This window comes from Semicossyphus pulcher, unplaced genomic scaffold (genome assembly GCF_022749685.1).
Source record: "Semicossyphus pulcher isolate SPU_LCO1_2020_fin unplaced genomic scaffold, fSemPul1.0.p SCAF_6, whole genome shotgun sequence".
Lineage (NCBI taxonomy): Eukaryota > Metazoa > Chordata > Actinopteri > Labriformes > Labridae > Semicossyphus > Semicossyphus pulcher.
The window spans coordinates 25,360,760-25,385,879 of NW_027211737.1; the positions used below are offsets into that span (position 1 = coordinate 25,360,760).

The 25,120-nt window shown below is 43.3% G+C and overlaps 1 protein-coding gene across 4 annotated transcripts in view; it reads left to right on the forward strand.

Moving 5' to 3' along the window:
- The window catches only part of ncor2 (nuclear receptor corepressor 2), a 103,770-nt gene that overhangs the window by 17,050 nt on the left and 61,600 nt on the right, over window positions 1–25,120 (forward strand). For all 4 annotated transcript variants that reach the window (XM_069683856.1, XM_069683859.1, XM_069683858.1 and 1 more), the window contains exons 2-5: window positions 5,401–5,596; window positions 6,350–6,465; window positions 14,232–14,409; window positions 21,836–22,018. In XM_069683856.1, the coding sequence (XP_069539957.1) occupies window positions 5,492–5,596; window positions 6,350–6,465; window positions 14,232–14,409; window positions 21,836–22,018 (582 nt within the window). In that variant the 5' untranslated portion in view covers window positions 5,401–5,491. The remainder of the gene's footprint in view (window positions 1–5,400; window positions 5,597–6,349; window positions 6,466–14,231; window positions 14,410–21,835; window positions 22,019–25,120) is intronic.

Here is a 25,120-nt window from a genome sequence, read left to right on the forward strand (position 1 = left end):
TAGGTCTTTGCAGTGTTATGAAGAGCACCCTCTATAGTTTTGATTAAAACGAGTGAGGTCACATGGAAAAGGGAAAGTGTTTTCAACTGTGTCTATCTTGATGATCTGTGATTACCAAACGCCTTGTTTACCACCCAGATTAACCTTGTCTCTGATCCCTGACCTGAATAAACCTCTTGGTTCTCTACTGAAGCTTTAGTGGATTAATTGTAAGAGCTTTGTTTTCATGTTTAATTTGGATGGACGATTGGGGAAAGGCGAAGGCTGGGTGTGCAGAAACCAACACCTCCAAGAGGGCGTTTCTTTAGATGTATATTTTAATGGCTGCTCTGGGCTTCCTGTCTGTTCTCATGTTGCTGGAAAAGACCTCCAGTTTCTCTCCAGAAATACAGACAATATATTATTTCCAGGAGATGTTAGGGGTCTTTTACATGGCGTCACTTGACATGAGCTGGACCACCCATGCTGCAAGTAAAGACAGGGGTCATTTGTTAATCATTCAGAGAGCAGTGGTTTGCATGTACATATAGTGTTTGTGAGCGGTTCAATATTGATGTTGAGGGTGAGTGAGCAAAAGGGTAAGCGAGCGAGAGCCTCCTTGTCCTGGGCCCTTCGGTAATGAGGCTCCAGGGAGATAAATCCTTATGAGACCTGACAGGGTGCCACATTCCTGGGCTGAGAGTCCTAGCAGCCCCCCTCCCCTGAGCTCGGCTCTCTAGGGCTCTGCTTTATAGACTTCTGATGTTGTTCCCAGACCGAGCTTTATGCCCATTACGCTCACTCATCTGCCTTTTCATACCAGCTGCACGCATTTGAAGGGAGCCAACATCTCTCTTGGCTGTCATAATGATTGCAGAAGTCCTTGCTGACAGCTCAATACTCTCATGTGGTTGTTTTATGTGTAAAAATACTTTATAATTAACAGTGCGTTATTGCTTCACTGCAGCTTCTTCTCTGTCATTGTCCAAGGCATGCTTTCAAGGCTCTTAAGAAAAATATGTTACAAGCTGTTGCAGGCCTTGTTCTCTCTTTTGGAGCTTCAATGTCAAGCTACCAAGTCGGACCAGACAGAGATTTGATGAACTGTTTATGTCAGTAGAATTAAACTGTTGTTTGAAGTCAGCCTCCTGCTCCCCTTGGCAGGCGGGAAGCCGTCTGTGTGCTCTGTGCTAGTATTTCCACAGCTATTCCTAAAATGGAGAGGGGAGGGTGGGTGGGTGGGGGTGTAAGAGGATGAAATATTGGCTTGCACCGCTGAAGGCTGGGGCCCACTCTACTCTGTGCCGAAGACGAAAGCAAAAAAAAAAAGAGAGGGGGAGAAGGAGAGCACGCTAGAGTGAGAGGAGTGAGGTGAGTGAGTTCATTCGCAGTGCTGGCTGCGAGCCAACGACTTGCCTGTGGGTGTCTGTAGCAGTGCCAGTGCATGTGTTTAGCCTCCCGTCTGGAAAGGCCCCCTCCCCTCAGAGTTTATGTCAAAGCTCTCTCATTGTGTTGGCCCCTCTCATCTTGATTCAGGTTTTTTTTTGTCCTGAGCAGATCTTGTGACTGCCTTCAGATTTGTTTTCGTCCCTCTCAGGGGAATCTCTCTGGACTGGACGCTCATCAAAGAGAGGCTTCCCAGGAGGATGGCTTATCTCACCGTTTCTTTGTCTCGCAGGCCTCGTTGCTGCACATTTTTCTCATGCTGTGGCAATGTTATGAGTTTTCCTCATCTTGTATTTCCCCATCAGTGAAGTCAAGTCAGGGACTTTAGCACTTCCCTTTGTGTGGTCTGTTTATCCAGCTCAGTCTGACTGTTTCTTGGAAATATCTGAAGCCACAATATTTGACCACTTGACTCAAAAGCAAAGTCTCTCGTCAGTGTGAGAATTTCAGCAGCGTTTCCCTATCTCATGGCCTCTCCGAGCTAGTGTTTACAGAGCTCCTCTGTTCCTTAAAGCCAGAGCAATGTTCAGCTGTTGGTAATAGAGCCCTTTGCGTAACTGAAATCAAGTGACACTTTGTGTTTGTGACAGTCGAGCAGGAAGGAAGGGCAGATAGTGCCTCTCTTTGTACTCCAAAAAAAGAGCCAAAACCAGACTCAGACAATGGAGACTGGCACACTGGCACTCTACTCCCTGTTAGACCCTGCCAAAGATTCAGGGCACTCTGTGATTTTGGCTGGTCCGAGTTTCATAGCGCTTTTAAATGTGCTTGTTGACTACCGGTTACTAAAACCCTGTCCGTGTTGGAAATCTTACTATGGGTTGTGAATGTAGCTGCCCTGGCCTGCTACTAAGCTAATATGTCACAGTTTATAGACCCCCTTTTAATGTGAGTAAAACCCAGTTTTATTTTTGTTAAGTTTAGTTTATTACATGCAACAGTGACAGCAGTGACTCGTGTTTACACTACCGCTGTTTGTAGAGATAAAAGTACTACCTAATGTCACTGAACTCCACTGACATCTGCACGTTCATCAGGCCCAAACTGTTTGTTTTTCTTACTAATCTGGACTGAGAGATGCTATCAGTAATGCATGGCTGATAAACACGATCTGCTGCAAGGACGGCTCTTTTATTTGGACTGTGTGTTGTTGTCAAAATAAGGATGTAACTAAGTTGCACCTACTACTCAGACATCAGTGATCGCAGATGGACTCTTGTTATCGCGTGTGCGTCCATGAAGTTAGTTTTGCACTGATGTTTCTGTTGCTCTCTGTTAGCGTCGGTTTTGGTCGCGCGTGTACTTTCAGCACGTTGTTATACAATATGCCTTTCCCCATAACTCTCATGTGGCTTTGTTCTTAACGCTATGCGATCTCGTAGCCAAATCTCGTACAAGTTGAAGCCCAATTCGTTGAAGCAAAACCATGAGCCAGACGGACAGACTAACAATCTGAAACTGAAAAAAAAGTTCATAAGCTGTCTAACTATGAAATTGTTAATATTTTATTGACCACTGTGTGTTTGTCATGTTAAATAAAAAGTACATGATGTAACTTCTGGGGTCATTTCTTGATGTAAACATTAAAAATTGTGATAATGCACCAGGTTAGAGGTGCATTAATACTGTAACTGGAATACCCCTAACGCCTGGATCCCACAGGCTCCGTGTCCGGCATGTTCTGTGTGTGCCGCGGTTTAGGTCCGTCAGGCGGTGCAAGCCCTCAGCCACAGGAAGCATGTCTGTTTCACAGCGCAGTGGAGCGGAGCGCTGGCCCAAGCTGCTAGTTTTGTGCGATCTTAATCAACGTTAAACAGAGAAACACAAACAACAGTTCAGTTTGCACCTCTGAGGTTGATAACCTGCTCATTTGGATATTATTCTGTGATTTTTATGCTTCTACCATGGATGAATACACTACTCAATTAATAGTGTTCTTTTTTCAAGATGTGTTGTTATAAAAACAGGAGTCTGTACCTGTACATGGTGTTTTATTTTGAAATGACCGGATCACGTGACCGATCACGATTATTATGCATTAATTACTCGCAACATTACTAATCACATGAATATTCTTTAGAATTTTTAAGGTGTTAATAATATAAGACTAAGATTAACTTTATTGATCCCCCAGGGGGATTCCCTACCAGCTCAACGTTTCATTGTAATACTATATCGTTAATGTAGTGCTTGGTGGAGATCCAGATGCAGACGCAGAGCTGCATCAAGTTTGATGTATTTGACACTTTAGCCGCAGCTTTTTTCCTGCAGGTTTTGCAGACGGGGGATCTGTCGTCTTGCGTAAGTCTCAGGTCCTTCTTGGTGTACCCGAAATGCCGACATGCCCACACTGCCGACTTCACTCGTTACTTTGGTGGATGCAAAGCTTCGCTGCGTGATCTCTTTGCCATAGTAAATGCTAATGTAGCGTAGCCTCCATGTCTCTTGATAAGCATGTCACATCAAGCTTGTGCACCACAGGTGTCACTTTGTTTTCGTCCCATGCAGGTTGCACCAATAGTAATGTACCGGCCTTTTTTAAAGTGGGAACTGTAACACCCGGTGTAGCAAAGCCTACAGATAATTTAAAGTGCAGTTAATATTGAAACCAGTTAATCGCTGCATCCCTATGACACTATAATTATTTAAACTAGTAAACATCGTTAATATTTAGATTGAATAGTTCTTCCATTTTCAACTATTATCTAAATAAGTGGACATGTACACAGTGTTAAATCTTATTCTTTGCCATCTAGAAAATAAATGCACTGGGACTTGTTTTGGGACTTTATCTGTGTGGTGGTTTCTTTTCCATTCTGTTTACAAATTGCTGTGCATCTAACACACTCTGCTATCTTGTCAAGGTTTAGATCAGTGCCTTGTTGAGAGCCTGTATTTCTGCCCCCATGCCTCGCACAGCGCTGAAACGTTAGCCATGAGAGGGACAAATCTTTTGTCAGAAGAGAATGGCAGGAGTCCTAATTTCTTTTTTAGCAGGAGGCACGTGACGTCAAGAGTACTACTTACTACTACTACAGGCTTTTTTAAGTGTCCAAGTGAGACTGGCTGCAGTTACAGCCTGACCACGGCTGAACATTGTCTGAACGTTGAATTACTCCTAATGCATTTTTGTTGAGGGTTTAAGCTATTTTCATCGTTCTACATTTTTCCTTTACAGTGTTATTTATTTTCACTCTACCTGTGTGCAAAATAACAATCTTTTGACGTACAGAGGGGTAGCCTGTGTGGTAGGGGCAGGCACGTACTCATGTACTTGTTTTGCACCTCAGTATCCATTCAGTTTATACGGTAATTGCAAATTTTAGACTGAAGCTGTTCTATATATTTAAAGTTTACACCTATGGAGTCATATGTCACTCACTATTTTTTTCAGTACAATAATAATTTAATGCCAGTACCTGAATATGAAAGTTGTATAAAAATAATAGACGAGACATTCTTTGAAGGTGAGACCACTGTGGTTTGCATAACGTCATGTGGAGCTGAAATCTAGAGCCGGACTCTCAAGACCTACATCTCGATCTGTCATTGAGTTATTTGTGTTTCCTCTAAAGCCCAATTAGACGTGGAGTATTTTTGGTTTGCAGGCTAGCGGCTTGACTTGGCTGCTGTTTGTCTGTGAGTCCTCAGTGTGAGGACAGTGGGCCATTCAGTAAGCAGAGAAGGAGGGGTGCAGCCTAGCAGGTGCAGGAATCGCGCTCCTTTACTCTGAGTGATGAAGGGGGGGCAGCTGTGGTAGGGAGGTGATCACATTCTGATATCCGGAGCAGACAGACACACGCACTTTCATCTGTAGCCACTTTGAAAGTGCCGGCCAGACACATCAAATTGTTTCTGGGCAATGGTTCTGCATATTGCATAATGTTTTATGAATTGCTCTTTGCAGGTACGAATGTGTCTGGAGCTATTCCGATGATGTTGCACAACTAAAACAATGCATTTTGTTCTCCACAGGTTGCTGGCCAGTAAAAACAGCCGATAATGCCCGGCATCTGCTCCGGAGCCACACCCACTTCCTGCTTGTAGAGGAAGCGGCTGTGCCAGCATGTCCTCTCATCCCCAGTCCGTGCCGCCGGGCCGGAGGACTGTGGACACACGGCACCTGCCAAACCCCGCCACTCTACCACTGCAGCTGCAACGGGCGCACACGGTAAGGGACCTGGCACGCAAGGCGATGAACAGCACCGCCTGTGGTGCCTCAGATTTTGAGACATTTTACTGGAGTAACTCTGGCTGCTCGGAGGATATTTAGTAAACATGGCATTACTGTGAACCACTGCAGAGAGCGTGACCCTGGGGGCCCTCTATTGGTGTTTCTACAACAGAAACATTCCCAGGTTCCAGTGTTGTGCACACAGAACTGTTCCCTCATTAGACGTTTGAGTTGAAAGTTCATGTTTTCATCGCCGTCCCACATCTCCTAATTATCAAGATTATGTTCTTCTACGTATCAGGGACAAAGCCATCAAAGAAGAGGCCTCTAGCTGATGTACAAGTTGTACAAGTTCATTCAGTGACCTCCAGGTTTTCACAGGTCGCTTTTTTTGTTCTTGTTTGGCAGGAGAATCACAGGCTTACCCCCCAGGTTCCCACAGCTGCACCTGTGGTTAATCGTTCCCCTCCCATTTATCATCACATTCAGGATGAGATGAGGGTTGACAGGCTGTGTCCCACAGTCACTGATTGGCAGGCGCGCCAGTTTACAGTAGCTGCATGGGTTACTCCACTAGTATGGGAGACAAAAGAAACAAGAGTAAGAAATGAGAGCTGGAGAGAAAAGGACAGGGTATTACAGAGGGAAAAAGGCAGGGAATGAGGATGGTTTTATTCTAACTAATTGAGACTTTGCATAAAAGCATGCATATTATTCCTCACTGACAACGTGTTGTGATTTGTTTTCCAGGAAGTGGGATTGGTTGACTACCACTCTCATCATGCCAGGGACTACAGCCCTCACCTGTCCCAGCCCCATCGCCGTCGGCCTTCTTTGCTTTCAGAGTTTCAGCCTGGGAATGAAAGGTAGGTGCTCTGTTTGCACGAAGTCTCTTCTCTCTTCTCTTCATGTGCTGCATATTGCTTTGTTTAAGATGGCAGTGTGTGTAGATTTAGGCTCGAAATTAACATATTTACTTGGCAGCACTGATGATCCCAACTTCAAAAAGTTGCACCAGCAAAAATTCAGGAGCTCCCACTGATATTTATAGAGCACCACAACTACAATATATATAGGGCTGCACGATATGGGAATGTTGCGATATCTTTTTGCTCTGCGATATTTATTTCGATTTTAAAAAATACAGGAAATTATAGGCAACCTGATAAATGCAGTGTGCTTCATGTTTATGTAAACAATTAACCATCATACTCAGGGTCCAAAATTAACTTTTTGGTCTACCTGTCTTTGGTGGGTAAGCCTAACAATGTGACTGTCCAAAGGACGCATAGCAGCAAACAGAGGAAGCCCACTGTCAACCAACGACTAGTTCACGTTAAGAGCTGCTCTGTTCGTAACCTTCAGGTGCACTGGTGCAACCAGTGAAGTTTAAACTCATACTTAACAGATTGTTGATGCACTAGAGCGCTGCACGAGCTAAATAACGGAAGCGTGAGCGCGGGCCGATGGTGGTCAGCGAGGGACAATTACAAGATCGCAATTACAGGACACGCCAGCGACGTCGTTGCAAAACAAACCTTCGTCAACAGCTTGTATGTTTTGTAGTGATGGCCCGCCCCTGGCGCATGACCTCATTTATTTTAGTCGCCAAATTAGATTTGTACCCGCATTTGGCGAGTGGCGTGTGCTACGTTTGGACCCTGATCATACTTTTTATTATTTGGGACTTTTGAATCTATTTGCTTATAATAAACCAACCCCCCCCCCCCCCCCCCCTACTTTTATCACTCTTGGTACAGACCCTGACACCTGCGCTTGAAATGCATGGATTCTGTGGCGAACGCAGTGTCACTGTGTCACACACATGGTCACTGTATCAGCTCATGGCAGGCACACGGTGTGTTAATTAGTGAACGAAATGGGAAAACAAGGTCGCACTACATCAATTACTTGCAGTCGCACAAATACTCCCAAATATATTTAGAGGTCGTACAGATTAAATTTCGGGTGCATATGCGGCTCCCTGCTGTCCTTCTTACATGTAGGGTTTATTCATGCAGTGTTATTTACAATACAAACATAGCACTAGGCGATCTATCTTATTCCCTATCATTTTCTGCTGGGGACTGACGACACAATATTTTTAGTTTCATATTTTTTTAATCAGATTTTCTGTTGCGTATTGACAGTTAATGTTATGTTACAACATTAATATGAAAATGGTTCTATTGAATGCATTTGTCCTTGTATTTGTCCTGACGATGAGGGACAAAGCACCCTCAGCTGAAGCGTCATGCAGGCTGCATTTTTATGCAGTATTATTCTTCTAAAGCCCCCGCCTGTTAACCGTCCCCCAGTGTAATCCTTATGTAATTGGCATCCGCAAGTCATTCCTCTGTAATGTTGTGTTAAACGGCTCTGCTGGGCAATGAAGCTTGCACAGTTTAGCCATCTTCAATAGACCAACAGTTAGTCAGGCAAAGCATTGTGTGTATAGTAGTTTCTCTCCGGAGACTCAGGTCTTATACCTACCAAAGGTTGTTTATTATTCATATAGCCATGCTTTTTTGAGATGAATCTTCTGAATGATTAATGTGAATGCCATGAATTTAACATGATGCTCAGAGGATAAGACGATAAGTCACAAGACTTTTTTTTGACTGTCATGGCAGACTTTCTGGCGTATGTTAAAACATGCAAGAAGCAGAACATTAAACTTTCAAGAGGCAGATTTTACTAGAAGTCGTGTACAATATGTTGTGTACAGAGTGAGGCCTGTCTTTAAAATATATCAGATCATTTGTGCACTTTTAGCCGCTGGAGCACAAAGGACTTACAGCAGCAGACAGCAGATGGTAGAGTGACTCTTTAGCAGTGTGTGGTCTTCACATGTTGTGTCGGCGTCTGTAAGTATCAATCAGATGGGATTATGCTCTTCAATGTAAAGCTCAGAGCTGTGTTAGGTCCTGTTTAACGCTTAGCTTTGCCTTGCCCACAAAGTGGGAACACTGGGTCACGGGTTGAAGCAGAAATAAACACCACACTGTTCAGCTTCTGCCCACCAGCTCCTGATTTGCTGACACACTTCATTCAATCACTGGTGCTTTGGCAGTCACTCTCTGTATACAGGATGCCTCTTTCTGCAAGACGGATGCCTTGTAACTTCGACAGTGGACATTAGATAGTGATGATATGAAAAGGGGAGACCAGCAGTTAGTTTCTTTGTGCAGACTGAGAAATAAACCGCTGGTCCTGCTGGCAGGCGTCTGTGGGTGGGGAGTCTTTCAGTTAAATCTATCGGGCCTTCAGCATTCCTTTAGAGAGCTTAGTATCCAGTCTGAAGCCCTTATTCTTCACTCTCATTCAGAGTGTGAATAGTGTAATTCTGGCCTTGGCAATCCTTCCACCTATTCTCCTCTCAGATGTGTGCTCGTCTTTTCATAAGTCTCAGTAATTCTGCACACCATGTCCTCGTTTGTTGCGATCTCAGGGTTGTTCACATTCTGAGAATACAGGCGCGAGCACGGCCTCACAATCTGTGCTTTCCTTTTAAAAATGCCATTATCTCTTTTCAGTGTGATTCATCTGTGTATCCTTCATCTCCTCTTCATTTGTCTTGGACTGAGGACAAGGGGAAAATGTGCTATTTAGTTAATGCTCCAAATTAACCCTAATTATAGGTCAGAAAACCACTACAGTGTAATCATTGGTGAGCCACTGTGCTTGTTGTTTGTTTCATCCTCCTCTTTACTCCAGGCAGTGTCTCAGTCACTCCGCCTCTTCCCATCTGTCTGAGATCACCCAGGCTACTCGAGAAAATGAGAGAATACATTTTATAGCAGGCATAACAACACAGAGTAAGCACTTAACTGGGTGTCATTTCAGGCCAGAACAGACAGTAAAGTGCCAACAAACCGGAGCAGTAATGGAAGATGAGTTTGTGTAAAAGCTGTGATTATTCTCGTCATTTATCTGTGAACTCTGAATCTTGTATTTAATGGATATTAAAAAAGTATCCGGAGGCTCCGCTCAGACATTAGTGTGGTATTCTGTTAATAGTTAAATCGCTGTCTTTTTAAATATTTGCGCAGTACAGCATGTATGAGCGTCCTATACTGTATAAGGATTTTAGCGACCAACTAAACTTTAACTGGTGTGAAACAGTCTTAGTTTAGTAATAATGCCTCTATTTTAGGGTTGCACGATTATGGCCAAAATGATAATCATGATTATTTTGATCAACCGTGGACGTCACACATGCAACACTGTCTGGATATCTGGGAAGTGTGCTCCTGTATTTACCGTTTATCGCCGTAGGTGCCGCCAAAGAGAACGAAACTGAAATCTTTGAGATTACCACTTAAAATAAACGGAGCACGCTGTAGAGTTACTGTTATGGATGTCTGACTTTGTGACATTTATTCCTCTTGGCCTTCATACACTCATTATACTGCACTTGTGATGTTTTCAGGTGGTTTTCACCAAATTTACAAACCCGAAATACCCCCAACCAACTGATGACGCTCTCCTGTTTTAGCATAACAACAAGCATTCAAAACGCGACCGCACGTTAATAGCCTATAGTGACATGTTTGCACAAACACTTCAAAGCTGTAACAGAGTATGTAGTTTTGCTCTCCTCGCGGGCTCAGCTCACCTTACAACAACAAATAGTGTGTTTCCCAAATATATACATGTATATTTAAAAAAGACACAATTTTATTTAACCGTTTAACTGGTAGTATTAACCAATTAAATTCTTAATGGTCGGTTAACTGGTTAAAATGCACATCCCTAGTGTGGACGGTTTGTTACCTTCACCTGTGCTCACTAACTTCCTACTTCCCGTGACCTATAAACACCTGACCTATCATGTGACCTATTACTCAACACAAATACACACCCTAGTGGTCAAAGTATATCATTCAAACAATATACACACCAAACTATTTCCAACATAAGACAACGATAACACACATGCTAAAATGGCTCCTACAGAGTATATTTTGAAATCGCAATGAAGAACAATAAAGAGACATTCACGAGGACAGCTACGTAACCTCTTCCCGTTTTCAACAGTTGCTGTAACCACGACAACCACAGACGCATTCGACTGAAAGTCGCCAGTTAGCATGGTTGTTAACATTGATCCAAAACACCGGCCTCTGTTGTTTACCCTTCCAATCTAAACTGCAAGGTAGGCGCTCATGCCATGCCATGCCATGCCAGCTCCCCCAAAAGTTAAGCTAAAACCTCTCGATGGACTCTGGAGGAGTGGCTGTTAGTTAAGGGAGCGCTTGATTTGATATGCAGCAGAGTTTTCTACAGGTGGAGCACACATTTTAAACGTCAATATAGCTGTCAATATTTTTATTGTGAAAATCCGAAAATCGTGATCAGGATTAATATTCGATTAATTGTGCAGCCCCAGATTGACTATATCTATAAGGTTGTTTTTAAAGCCTGATAGCGCTGCCACAAGGCTGGATTTGGATTAAGTGAAACTGTGATATTTCAGCCTTTGTTGTTTGTTATGTCAAAACAAAAACCCTTTGACTTCTGATAGGAGCTTAAGAGTGTCAGCGAACTGCGATGTATCCAAGAATTGATTGGTTTCCCCATTCCTGCCCATGTGTAACTTTCAAATCTCTTCCAATAGTTTTCTTTTATTTCAAACGTTTATCAGTTGTTGTTTTAAACCATTGAGTAAAGTGGTTTTTGTTCAACAGTATGAACAGAAAAGTTGAGCACATTCTGCACAAAGTCTTTGGACTCCACCCGTCGTCCCTCCTCCTCGTGTTTCATTCATCCCAGCTGTGGTGCATTTAGCCTGGCTTCTCTCCCTGTTAACCATCTCTGTGTCGTGCACAGCTGTGGAGCTGCTCCTCTGGGGAGCAGTGCGGAGATTGGCAGGAGCACAAGCGACTGTAGCGCTTTTATAATAACAGCCTGCTATCAGTTCACATGATCTCTGTTCGTGTCGTAATGGGGCCCAAACCAGTAAGAAAGTAATGTGGGTGTTGTGTTGCCCCAGTCCCCCTCCTCCCTCCCACCACCTCCACACACATCTCTTTTTCTCATCCTCCAGACAAATCCTCCCCAGGGATCAGATTATTCTGCACGCTCACAAGAGGGACAGGGAGAAAGAAAGCGGGAGAGAGAGAGAGGGGGAGAGAAGAGCGAGGGGGGGAGTGGGCTAGAGCTTGATGATGTGATTATGTAAGTGCCAGCCCTCTATGGAGATGAGGAAGTGTGTGACTGAATGAGTGAGAAAAATGCGTTCTGGGGGAGTCGTCGCACACCATCTGGGTATTAATTTCGTCCCCCTATTTTTCAAGGTATAATTTAGGCAATCACACAGATAAACACGCACAATCAGTCTCTTTCCTCTGCACCGCATGACACCTTTTAACATGCATATTTAGCCCCTCGTATTACATAACTGACATATCACCCATGTATAAATCTCTGTTGTAGTCCGGGGAACGTCTTGATTGTTACACCACCCCACCAGCATCCTACTATGCAGACACAGGCTCCATGCTCTCTGGCACACGGAGAAACCACACACTTTGCCATTGTGGGCCTTGTACAGCAATTATGGTTGTGTTTTCCCTCCTCTCTTCAGAAGCCACTTCCATTTTAACACAGGCTGCAAAGTCACTGACGTCCTGGCATCTGACTTAAAAAAACGTCTCCCTCAAAGAGAACAGAGAGCCATGTACAAGTGGGCTAATAGTATCGACTTTAACATTCAGAAGCTGTCATTTGACTTCACGTGGCTGCCCTGCCCCCCCCAGTGTACTAATGAGTTTAGTGAATGTGATGAACACGTGCAGAATGTGGTTTATACTAGCACCACACACACAGTAGATCATGACCAGATCACATTACAGTGAGCTGCTCCCCCTCCTCCAGCGGCTGTTAGTGTAATTGTTAGCATTCCCGGCCTCAAGATCACATGTAGTTTTGGGGTACAGTGGAGGGAGTGCCACAGCTTAGCTACTACTGCACATATAAACAAAGCACTTATATGTAACCATGGAGCCGCTCCACCATATGCTGCTAAATTTAAAATCTTTAGACGGTAACATTTCAGTGAGTCACCCTTTCCAGTTTCCTCGCTTTCCTTTCTTTCCACTTTCCACTACGTAGTGACCAAATGCAGGATCCCATTTAGCAGAAAACATGGTCGTCACTGATTACTTTATGATGATTCTGTTTGAACCAAAACAAGCCAGCTGGCGTTTGTGTGCGCGCCTTGAACACACCAGTAAAGATTTAGGTCAGCCTGGTCTGAGGCTGTTACTGTCATCTTGTGCTTTTGTGCTAATTTGTCTTAAATGCAGCCTGCAGAGATGGGATCTGATTACGTCGACATTAGGGCTGTCACTTTTCAATGATGTGATAGAATTCAAAATTGAAGCACGGCAGAAAATGATTGTCCACGAACAAATTAGTAATCTGCTTTCCAGAGTCCCTGAATGCAATCTCATTTAAAGTAGTGTGCCTTGTATTCCAACATATGGTGATAATATGCTGCCTGCTACAAAACAATAGAGAAAACTAACGAGCCAAGCCGTTGTTTTGCTGCTTCAGCGTTGTGACCGTAGCCAGAAAGCACAGGGGAGACATATTCCTGTTCTGCCTCAGAGCGAAGCTGTAGCTAGCTTCGGGGCTAACTCCTGTCACTTAAACTGGGAATCTACACCGACACTGTAGGGTCAGACAGTGTGCGCAACACGTAAGCATCACGGCAGCATCTACTTTGCAATCTACACCTGCTGCTACAGCAAAGATGAGTCACAAAGTTGACCAATGGTAGTTGTGATTCCTGGCCATAAATAGGGGTGTCAGTGACGCCAAAATGTGTGCAGTCTGCCAGAAACAGTAGAAGACAACTTATACTGTAGACTTATTTCTTAACTGTGCATAAATTGTATTTATGTATGAAATCAAATGAGAATGAATTATTAGGATTGGTTTACCCAGATGTTGAGGAAATGTACATATACATTGTTTTCATTTCTTTCAAATGAATCTTGCCTCCTCATCTAGCCGATCAATAACTTGAATAGGAAACTGACACGGTAGTCGGCTAAAATGAAGAGATCACAACGTTTAAAATGGATTCCTTGGTTGTGTTTACATTAAATGGCTTTCTACGCTTCACTGATGAGCAGCAACAGGGAAAAGATTTAATACGTAAAACGAAGCTGAAAATTACTTGCGTATCACGCCCACCTCCCACGCAGCATACTTGGCGATTGGAACATTGAACAACACTGGAGTGGTTCTCTCCCGGCACATGTGTTTAGAAAAATACGCTTCAGATACGTTGCCTGTGTAGATTCCTCTTAATACGCCAGCAAGCAAGACACGGAAGTGCTGCTTGAGTCTTGAGAAGTCATGATGCACAAACACAGTCTAAACTGTACATTAAATCTGTTGTGTATACAGCTACCGATCACTCTTTTCTCTGCTCTTCCGCTGCTCTGGTCGTAACACACACACTTACGTTGTCTCTCACTCGCTCTACCACCCCACTCTTGTACTAAACAATGATTGTTATCACAAGAACTAGTACTTGCAGTTTCTGTATATCCTGTATACATTTTCTGTACCTTTCTATTTGTCTCTAATCCACACTGTATTTTTTTTTCTGTTGCAGAGGACAGGAGCAGCATATCCGCTATGAGCACCTCTACCTGCCAGAGCCCAGCGGCCAATCGGAGGTGGAGTATGCGGAGATCAAAAGGCCCCGTTTGGACATGGGGCCAGAGTCTCTGATGAGGGCTTCATCCCACCGGCCATCATTGCCTCTGGGAGGGGCTGAGGATATGGCAAAGGTTAGTAGTCACTGTAAAATACAGTCAGGGAAATACAGACAAATGACAAGCTATATAAAAATAGAATTAAATTGATTATATACATATTGTGATGATGATGACGCATGTCACCAGTTCCAGTTGTGTGCCATTCATTAGGGAAATAGTGGTTTGTCCCTTCAGGAGTTGCACACTTAAAAAAAGACTTTGAGAAATGACTCAGTGTATATCTGGACTAAATTTTTGGTAAGTATTCCCACTGTGTTCTGCAAATCTGTTGTTTCTGATTAATCTTGCCGGCCCCCTTCAGAGCCCCACACGATATTATTAGACGCAGCGCAGCCGAAGTCGTAGAATGAGATGCTGCTTTGTTGGAGCTGGAGCTCTGCGAGCAGCAGCGGGAAGACTAAGGGAGTTGTGAAACAGCAATTAATAAATAATAGAGCTGACCTAGATTTCAAAAGACTGAGGATGAAACTGTGTGTGCTGCACATCAAAACGACTTGCTCGCAGTGTAGAGCCGCTGATGGGGAGGTGTTCCTGACATTACACAGAGTGCTTCAAACTGCCAGGGGAGGCATACAGCCAAGGAATGGTAAATAGATACACCAATAACAGAGGGTACAGGAAAAAAAAACATTGACTTTTAAGCTAGTAGGGAAATATTCAGGAATGCCAGTAATTCCCCTCAGAGCTCAGCAGGCTGTAAACCCATTATATAAGTCATGTCAGATGCAATCACTGCCTGGAACAAGTGCACAGAGTGATAACGGGGACAGAGGGGGAGCTGCAGCTGAAAAAGAGGCAAAGGGCAAGTGTAGAAAAGGGAAAGGGAGGAGTAAGAGACAAAGAGCGACAGGAAAAGAGGGAGTAGGCCAGTAGTATCAGACAAAGCTTACACTTGTGTTATGACTCACTCGGACAGTGAATCACAGGACAAAAGCAACATTTAGTTACTGTAGCCATTGTGCACTCAGCTTCATTTGACTCTCTGTGGTTAAAGTGTGAGGTATAAAATCAGATCATAATTAGAGGCTCTGGGTTGTCCTCCTTTCCCAGGATGCTCTCATAAGTTATCCTTGCATATCAAACTAGCTTTACATGACTCAAAGTATAAGCACTGCTTTTTGCTATATTTGTACCGTTGTGGAAATCTACACGAGACAAACTTCATAAAACATTCAGAGCAAAACAGTAATTCTGGTCAGACCACTGTCAGCTGAGTGTCTCAATGCCTCCATGCAAATATACTGAGCGTCTCTCTCGACTACAGCCAGACAAAGAAATGGGCTGGGCTGTCAAAGTCAGTATTAGTGTATCACTGATAAATGGGTGTTTGGGCCTCACCATTAAAAGTCGATGACTCATGTCAGGAGCAGAGAGGACCCTGAAACTCTTTTGTCAGATGAATCGATGCATTTTGCAGTGTCATGGTGCACAGAGCAACACAAGAGCCACAGTAAGGTAGGCTGTTAACTTTCGAGCGGAGTCTCAAAATGTCTGAACCACAAAAACCAACTGTAATTGATGTGGAGGGTAGCTTGAAGTAGTGCTGCGTGACTCATACCTCTCAGCTCGGTTGCTGACTGGTAGTGAAGTCAGCTAAATTACCTTTGAACCAGACGCTGTAACAGCCGTCCAGTGTGACTGAGTGCTGGTCTGACAGAGCTGTCAGCAGCCCAGCAGGAGAGCTGCTCCATGGTGTGCTAGGATTTTATAAGTGAACTATGACACACAATTTGACCGTCTCCAACTGTGTGGAAACCTGATGTTTTGACATCATAGAATATGAAATAACGTGGCTGATGTAGGCTGATAGAAGAGGGGTTCTGCACACATATCATTCCTAATATTTGTGGGTAAGGTGTGTTGAAGAAAATACAGAAGCAGTGTAATTCGTTTTTAGACAAACAAATATACATCTATAGGTAAGAAAGCAAAACACAACAAACATGACGATTTAATATATGATGGCACTTTGGCTTGAACAAGACATCCAGAATCTGAAAACAAGGATTGTCTACTATTTTAGTTTTTGAGCCCATGTTCATCAGAGTATACAACAGCGCTGGCAATATCTCAGAATTGTCAACATACAATTTATACTGAGTTTTTAATTTTAAAGAGTCCCCTTACCAATTTTATTTCTCTCATTTTCTTTAAAGTTCTCGATCCAATTCAGGGTTTACGTTTGCCGGTATCTACCGGCTTTCACATGCCGGTATCACATGTAGTTGTACAGCAGTTAAAGATATCAGGGTGAGAATGTCCGATGGGAAAATAAAACAAATACCGGCCATCAAAATTAACTGTCAGCTTGAAAGGCATATTTCTTATGTACTAAAAGAAATAATAACAAAACCCAGGCCGATAAGTGCCAGTTGAATTTCAAAACCATCATTGTCCTTATCTAAGCCAGGATGGTTCGGTGTGGCCGTTGTCACAGCACTGATATGGCAGGCGAGCTGCCCGATTGGCGGCTGTCCTCTTCCCGCTCGCTGCCCCAGGCCAGCCCCGCCCGCCCCGACTGCCTGTGCAGTGCTGCTGCACACGGGACAAGAGGAGAGAAAGCAACTCGGAGCTGTTGGCAGAGGAAACTAAACTGTGATTAATCTGAGCAGCATACATGGGAATGAATTACAATATAATACATTTCACTAGTCTGAAAAAGACGCGAAAAACAACCCTTAGAAGCCGCCTCACTGAGGTAAAGGTTTAGGAGACTTGCAAGTTGTCCCAATGGGTTGGATGGATTTTTTGTGTTTTATTGCTGCGCTCATTAGGCCTACATGGCTGTTCACGTCATATGTCCAATAGTTGTTCTATATGGCCGGTATTCTGGAATATTAACGGCCAAATTGTCAAAAGTGTAAGGTAAACTCTGATCCAATTATTTGAACTATTATTACAGAATTTGTAATTTGTAAGTGCATTCTATCATGAAAGAGAGAACTAATCGAGGAGCAGTAGTCCACACTTTGTGACTGTTTTTGACGATGACACAGTGTTGACAGTGAGACTTTGTCTCTAGGAAAAACATTAAAAAGGTTGCAGCACGTCAGTCTGCAAAAGTGGTGACATTTTAAATTCACACCAGAAATCTTGCACCATTTAGATCCATTGAGACCAGTTTTATTCCATGTTTCAGTTTCTTTATTCTCTGGTTCAAAATACCTCCTTTTTATCATGAGATTGCTGTAAAATGTAAGGACATCTTTCTTCAGTCACAGCTGATTCAGTTGCTTTGTGCACCTGCTGTTGTGTACTCTGCCTCAGAGTGGGCTTTACACCCAAAACGAGCGGGACTGTTGTGAACATAAATGCACATTGTAGCATGAAAACAGGATGTTTACGGCTTTATTCATCTGTTGCCTGGAATGCGAATACTCAATAGTACGTGACTCAGTCACACAGGCTGGTGCTCGCTATACTAAACACATTTACACAGACACGCTACAACACCCGGAGGTTATTTAAAAAAACCCTGACACATGCACAGCCGGAGACATCATGCGATGGTATGTTCTAATTGTGACCCGGGTTGTCGAGGGCATATAAGCTGTAAGCCGTGCTGGGGCAAGGGCTTAGCTATTGCCCCCTGACCTTTTCACACTATGTCGCAGGTGTAGTGACTGCTGATGTGCTGCTGCAGCGTTGACAAGGACAGAGGACGATGTAGGGCACAAGACCCGGAGGGAAAACTCAACATACTCTGAGAATGCAGACTACTTTGACTTGACAGTTTTTTGTTTTGTTATACCATCAAATCCCTCATGGTTAAGCACTCTCTAAACACACTTTGCTGTCCTTCACTTTGCAGGACAACAAAGTGGCAAACTCATGAGCAAAAGACAGCTGCAGCACCAAAAATAGGAATGAAAGGAATTTAATTTTTTAATTTTCAAAAAACCACTGACGTTTTTCCTTTTTCCAGTTCAATGTTCTGAATCTCTTAAACCCCTGTGATTAGGATTACCCTTCAAACATGTTGTGTAATGTTATCTGGTTTTACATCACCATGATTTTTCCCCAGAGAGATTTCTGGCATGCTGAGCTTATACACAGGTCAGAAAGGTGGAGTGTTATTAGAAGAAGCCATTCCAGGAGCTGTTTCCATTGTATTATTTATAGATGGAGATTTTTTTTAACAAGCGTTGACAAACATAAGATTCTTCATCTCAGCCCCTAAACATCCTGTGGTACTGACATTTTCAATCACAGCAGGTCGACGGGGCTATAACGCAGCCTGGCTAGTCCAGATTAGCCCACTTACATAACCTTCATTTCAGACGTTTAAAAATAACGCAGAACAAAACCCAAGCTGGATCACACACACGCAATCATTTATGGAGGCTGTAACTGCAGAGCGCTCACATACATGCAGAGAGAAACACGCATACACTCAGTGGCCAGGAAGAGATGAATCCAGCCCCTGCAGAACAAGCGGGCTTTCTCTCGTAACATTTACATGCGTTGTTGTTACATAAACAGGAAACAGCGCCTCCCTCCCCTCATGTGAATGGATCATTGAGAATTGACTTTAAGCATTTTCTACCAGACAGGAAAAAGGCTTTTTTATCTGAGCTGGATTATTTTAAAGGCAGCTCCCTTCAGGTCAGCACTTTTATAAACAACTCGCATTGACCAAAGAGCTGTACAAACAAGGCGGGCAGAATAGAAATAAAATCACAATAAAAGACTAAGAGCATCCACATACACAATAATACACACATACAAAAATGAAACATAAGAATAAAACAAATAAGAGCAGAGATAAAAACGTAAACAGAATCAGAATCGGGGTTTATTGCCAAGTAGGTTTACACATACAAGGAATTTGTTTTGGTGATTTTGGTGAAGAACGATTAACACAGAACTAGAATAAAGATAAGTAAAAAACTTAAATATATTAAGATGAAAAATAGGCAATAAGAATAAAAATATAAAAAGCAATATATATGATACAACAGGTGTAATTAAAAACTGTACAGGTGTGCAGGATATTGAACAGTGCAAAAAGCTTGCCGTATAAAATTAATGATAGAGCAGTGACCAGACATTATAAAAGTCTAGTGTGCGTTACTGTAACGTATAGTCTGAACTACAGTCTTAACATTCGTGAAATGTTGAGTAACTGAGGGGCTGGATGACAGTCCATGTCACGTGGGGGGATGGGGGTGGTCGGGGCCTTGTTGATGAGGCTGGCAGCAGAGGGAAAGAAACTGTTCTTGTGGCGGGAGGTTTTGGTCCTGATGGAGCGCAGTCTCTTGCCATAGTGGAGGTTCTCAAAGAGACTGTGTCCGGGGTGAGAGGGTTCAGCCACAATCTTACCTGCACGCCTCAGGGTGCTGGAGCGTACCAGACGATGATGGAGCAGGTGAGGATGGACTCAGTGATGGCGGTGTAGAAGTGCACCATCATTGTCTTTGGCAGGTTGAACTTCCGCAGGTACATTTATCACCGCCTTGAAAATGTCAAGCGACTGAGTAGCTCTCATATGAACAGGTAGGCTGTTCCATCGCTTAAGAGCAGCCACCGCAAAGGCTCGATCACCTCTGAGGGGTGCATTTAGACCGGACAGCTTTGGTCCGTTCATTTGGACAGGTGAGAACATGCATTTGAACTCTGGTGCAGCCCAAACAACCATTCCATGGTCTGCCAGAAAAAAAAAGAAAGGAAGCAAACCAAAAAAAGTGGGTGTTGTGGGCTGTTAATGGATGTTGACACTTGCAGAGACAGCCACGCAGCCAGGCAGCAAGATGAGTAGAGGACGATTGTGGGGGAGCGACGAGGTGAGGCTTCTAATAGAAATATGGACTGGCCAAACAATTTCACAAATGCTTGTCGATAAGAATACGGAGGTTTACAAACTATTCAGTGAAAAACTAAAGGATGGTCTGCGATTCTCTCTCTTCTTTTTCTCTCTCTTTGCTTTCCCATGTGGAAATTCTGACCAATCGGAGAGCAGTTTGCCCGCACATCAAAACTTTTGCTCCGCTACTAAAAGCTGCCGTGTGAACACAAACCAAACTGGAGGAAAAATGCAACATTTCAACACTTTGGTTTTTTATTCGGATCAGGTGAAAGCACTCTCAGGTAAATGTGGACCAGAACAGAGACACGTTATCACACTGTCTTGGAAACAACAGGTGGCTTAACAATCTGTCAGATTGGTTAGATAGGTTAACAGACCTAAATAGTTGACTGTGATCTAAACAACATGAGGTAATTGTCACATTATTCACTGTTATAGTTCTATTGGAAATGTTTGAGGAGCATTTAAAACAAACAGTATAATGAACTAGAATCACTTCTGTCTCCCAGATGAGGACGTTTAGGGGAAATTAAATTAAATCAACTACCTCCTCAACTCAATTAGATTTGGTGATTTGGTGTAGTATAAGAATTGTTAGCAAGTTTGATATGGAATAATTGGTGAACCTTTTTAAAGCAATGTTTCACTTCTTTAATTTTTTATGCAAGTACTGTGAGGAGCGTGCAGTCCTAAAATTAATATGATAAGATAAGCTTTTATTGATCCCACACAGGGGGCAAAACGGCGCAGCAATGTTTAATGGCAGTAAACTGATTATTTTGGGGCTTTGGACTATTGAATATGGCAAGTTATGTTTAAGAATACTGTGAAGGACTTTATTTTTCATGAAATGTATTGACGTAAAAATGTTGTGATAAATCAAGGTTGGATCAGTATTAAAAAGTGATTATACACTGCAGCTCTAATCTCATCCTCTGGTACCCATTAGCTTCCAGCTGAGCAGCTGTTAGGATGAACCTCATTTAAGTTTAAAATTTGCCTGTCTACCCTGTGAAGATGTATGAAGCTCTGATGTCTGCTGTTATTTATACCAGGGATGGTCCAACGTGGTCCTGAAGAGGGGTTTACGATGCGAGTGTAGACCCTGACTGAGGAGTTCTGTACTTCTCTTAGAGGATCAGTGTTTTGTGGATGGCTGCTCTCCACTCTCGTCAGTTTGACTGCTCGGCTGATGATCCACTCTGTAAATTATTTGACTGACACACACCATCTTTTTTTCATGCACCAGCCTTCAGAGTATTTCCCATTTCAAACAAGTCTCTCAAGCAGCGCCAGCTGCTTGCTCTTAATAAGATGCATGCATAATCCTGGTGAGTGAGGCTGTGACCTCATATTCATTAGCGAGGTCTGGTGACACTGAGGCACTACGCTGGCTTTCATCACCCGGAGGACTTAATTATTGCTGTGTGTTACCTTCTGAAGGATGCACAGACTGTTTGGATGACTTCTTGTAGCGTAACCTCCAGACTTGTAAGAGGGACTGAAGTTTCTCTCCCCTTAGATTTTAAGTCGATAACTTTATTGTGTTTGATTTTTGACAGTGTAAGAATGTGTACAATACATCTTTCACATCTCACCATACTACTTTTCCTCTCTGCTGTGCCTCTGTAGGACCGTGGAAGTGCCATGGGGAAGCTGGAGCCGATCTCCCCCGTGAGCCCGGTCCACATGGACCCCGACTTGGATCTGGTGCCAGCTCGCTTCTCCAAGGAGGAGCTGATCCAAAACATGGACCGCGTGGACAGGGAGATCACCATGGTGGAGCAGCAGATCTGCAAGCTTCGCAAGAAACAGGTCCGCACGATTATGGGTCCATCACCACTTTGAGACTTGTAGACTGAGGCTTTGTAAAGTTTGCTCTTTGGTTTTAAGAGGGACTTATGTTTCTGGGTAGGGGTGTAATGGATCACTAAACTCACGATTGTATCACAGGTTTTGAGTCATGGATTGGACCATATTTCGGATCAGCAAGAAAAAAAAAGGATATTTATAATAACTGTTACACTCCTCTATGACTGTCACTCTCAGACAGAATAACATCTAATGTAGCTTAATGTTAAAAATCAGACTATAACAGTCTTAATTCTTAAAAGCTGCATCTTTTTAAAAACAGTATCAGTGGGAACCACCATAAGTAAACATGACAAACTCCAAACATAAATCCCTCTGTAGTCTAGTGCATATAGTTTGCTATAATTTACAAAAACAAGGTTTTTACATAGCGGATTTTGCTACATTTAACATGCTCAGCGTTCACAGTGGACGTGTGTGTATTTTGTTTTACTGGCTACACCTGCTGCTTAAGTCACAGGCAATAAAACAAACCGCGAGCGTTATGAATCTAACTTTGTGTAAGAAGGGTACCGCTCAGTTAATATCCTCACAGTAGGCTACAGCAGGCTGTGGGACCAATTTGCGTGCCCTGAGCTCCTGATTGTTATCAAAAGCAACCGGCAGCTAGTTTTCTTCAAAATAAATGCAGACGCAGTGAGAGTGAAAAGAGACGAGCAGATGCCCTGCACCTCTCGTAAAAAATATCACACAAACGCACCACGAAATCTCTGTTCTCAAGCAAGGTTTAGCATCAAGGCGAAGCTTGTTTAAGGTTGGATATATTCAACTGACTTTGGTGAACCGCTGTTGAATATCCAAATTTAAACTAACTACCAACTACAATCTTAAACGTTTTTGTCTCCTGTGTGTTTAGGTGTTTGGTGCTGCCACGGCATCTATGCGGTATCATTCATGTCCACATGACACCTCTAGTCATTACAAATAAGAGTCAAACACAACACTCAGCCTCTTTTCACTGCGACTCTGCATGAGGATTTAGCAAAAAACACATTTTACATCATAATGTTAAACTTTGCATCGGTCCGCGGATCTCATGCGATCCGAACCATGGGGAGTGATTCGTTATGATCACGTATAAACTATGATCCGTTACACCACTATTTCTCGGTAATGTTTAACCTGTTGAATTTACCACCCAAGCACTGGATTGATCTGTTGTTCCCATTGGGAACATAAATCTGTCTGGCTACTTAAAAGAACACAAATAATGAGCTGTTCTCGTTGTGTTTACACTCTTTTTATTCACTTTGTGATGAGGAAGTGTAAAAACAGAGAAGGATGGGATTTGCAGGCGACTTTGCCTCCCGAGATCGCAAATATCACTTTTAGGGAAAGTGTTTGTCATGATGTTTATGTGCTTTATAGGTCTTTGTCTTCAAGTGTTATTTTGTACACAACCTGCAAGAAAGAAAATTGAGTATACAGCACTGTGTCACTCATGTGATGTCACATGTGCGCATTCTGCACATATTTTAACCAGGCGTGCAGGCGTGCCTAAAAGCACTTTGAGGTACTTCAGAGGTTATTTGTCATGCTTGTAGATGTCCAAGTCTTTGCCAGTGCTGGCAGCCCTGTTGGATTTTCTTAGCGGCAGTGCTTGGCGTGTTTGAAATGATCATGTGTGGTTTTCCAGTGCGACTCTCCCTGCCAGACTTGAGTTGGCATCAGTGCAATAAAGTCTTCAGCAGACTTTGCTGTGTTGTAATCGTTGCATTCAAGTTCAGTAGCTGTTTGTTGCTCACTGCGCCACAATCCTGCACACACACTCCTCCAGGCAGCTGCCGTCTCTTTTCTCTTCCCCTCTCTTTGGCTTTTTATTTAGGAGAAAAGTAGGTTAAAAATATATAAGGCTATAAATAACCTGTTCCCTGGGGGAGGAGGAGGATTATGGTGGAGGTTTTGTGACTGCTAAACCACTCATATCCCTGCCACACAGTCTCCCTTTTGGCCGCCTGCCATGTTTTAGAGGAATTCTATGGTGGAGCTCGCTCTTTCTAACTGAACCCTCCACTGTGCACGCTTTATATTAACATACTGTTTGATTTACTCAATTATTAAAAAAGGAAATCATCAGTCAAAGCAGAATGCAGCTAATAATATGACTCTTCTGTACTAAATTATACCTTTGACATCTCTCTGGTGTAGCAGCCTGAACTAAAGCTGGTTTAACAAGCTGATATAAGATGAGACAGCACTTTATTTATCCCAGAGGAAATTTGTTGTGCAGCAGTAACAGAGCAAAATATAAAGAGAGCAAATATATAGTGTGATAAGCTGGCGCACATCCTGCAGCCAGATTCAAACAGAGGCCTGCTTCTTGATGACAGAAAAGCCTCAGTGATAGTATTTAATGAATGAAGTTGCAAGAGAAACAAGAGTTAAACTTCTGAATGATTCATAGATGAAGCTCTACTACTTACGAGCATAAATAAAGTCCCCTCCTTCCCCTCTATACACATGCGGTGTTTATATGGATATTCTCTTACAGTCCGGCTCTCTTCAAGCATTAAAACATCTGGACTAATTAAGTGTCACGGTAAAACTTTATTTAAAGAGTTCTTGCAGAGGCAGTGGATGGGCGGGGGTTAGGGCTTAGGTTACCGCCAGCCTGTGTCGTGTCAGCCAAGCCAAGGATGGCTGGTTTATTTAGCTTTACTCTGCGGTGGGTTTGGAAAGGGAGGGAGGGGGTCTCTGTGGGAATGTCTGAGTTTCCCTCACCAGATGCTTATCCAGGCCCATCATGACGCATGATGATCCATCTCACTCTACTCTCATGTGGATCCTCTGGAGGCCCGCTCTGAAGCCTTGAGAGCAGTGAGAGGGGGAGTGGGTGGAGTGAGGGGGAGCAAGGGGAAGACTTGCCTGTAGATCAGCTACACGCACGCACGCCACTCAGGGACACTTGGCCTCCGCCTACAGACGACTAGCTGGACACGCTCGGCTTCTGTCTCCAGCTCGTAGCCTGCACCATATTTCATCTGTGACTGTTTTAATGTGTCACAGGGTTTTTAATTTGACTTAAGCAGACAATTACGGTTCCTT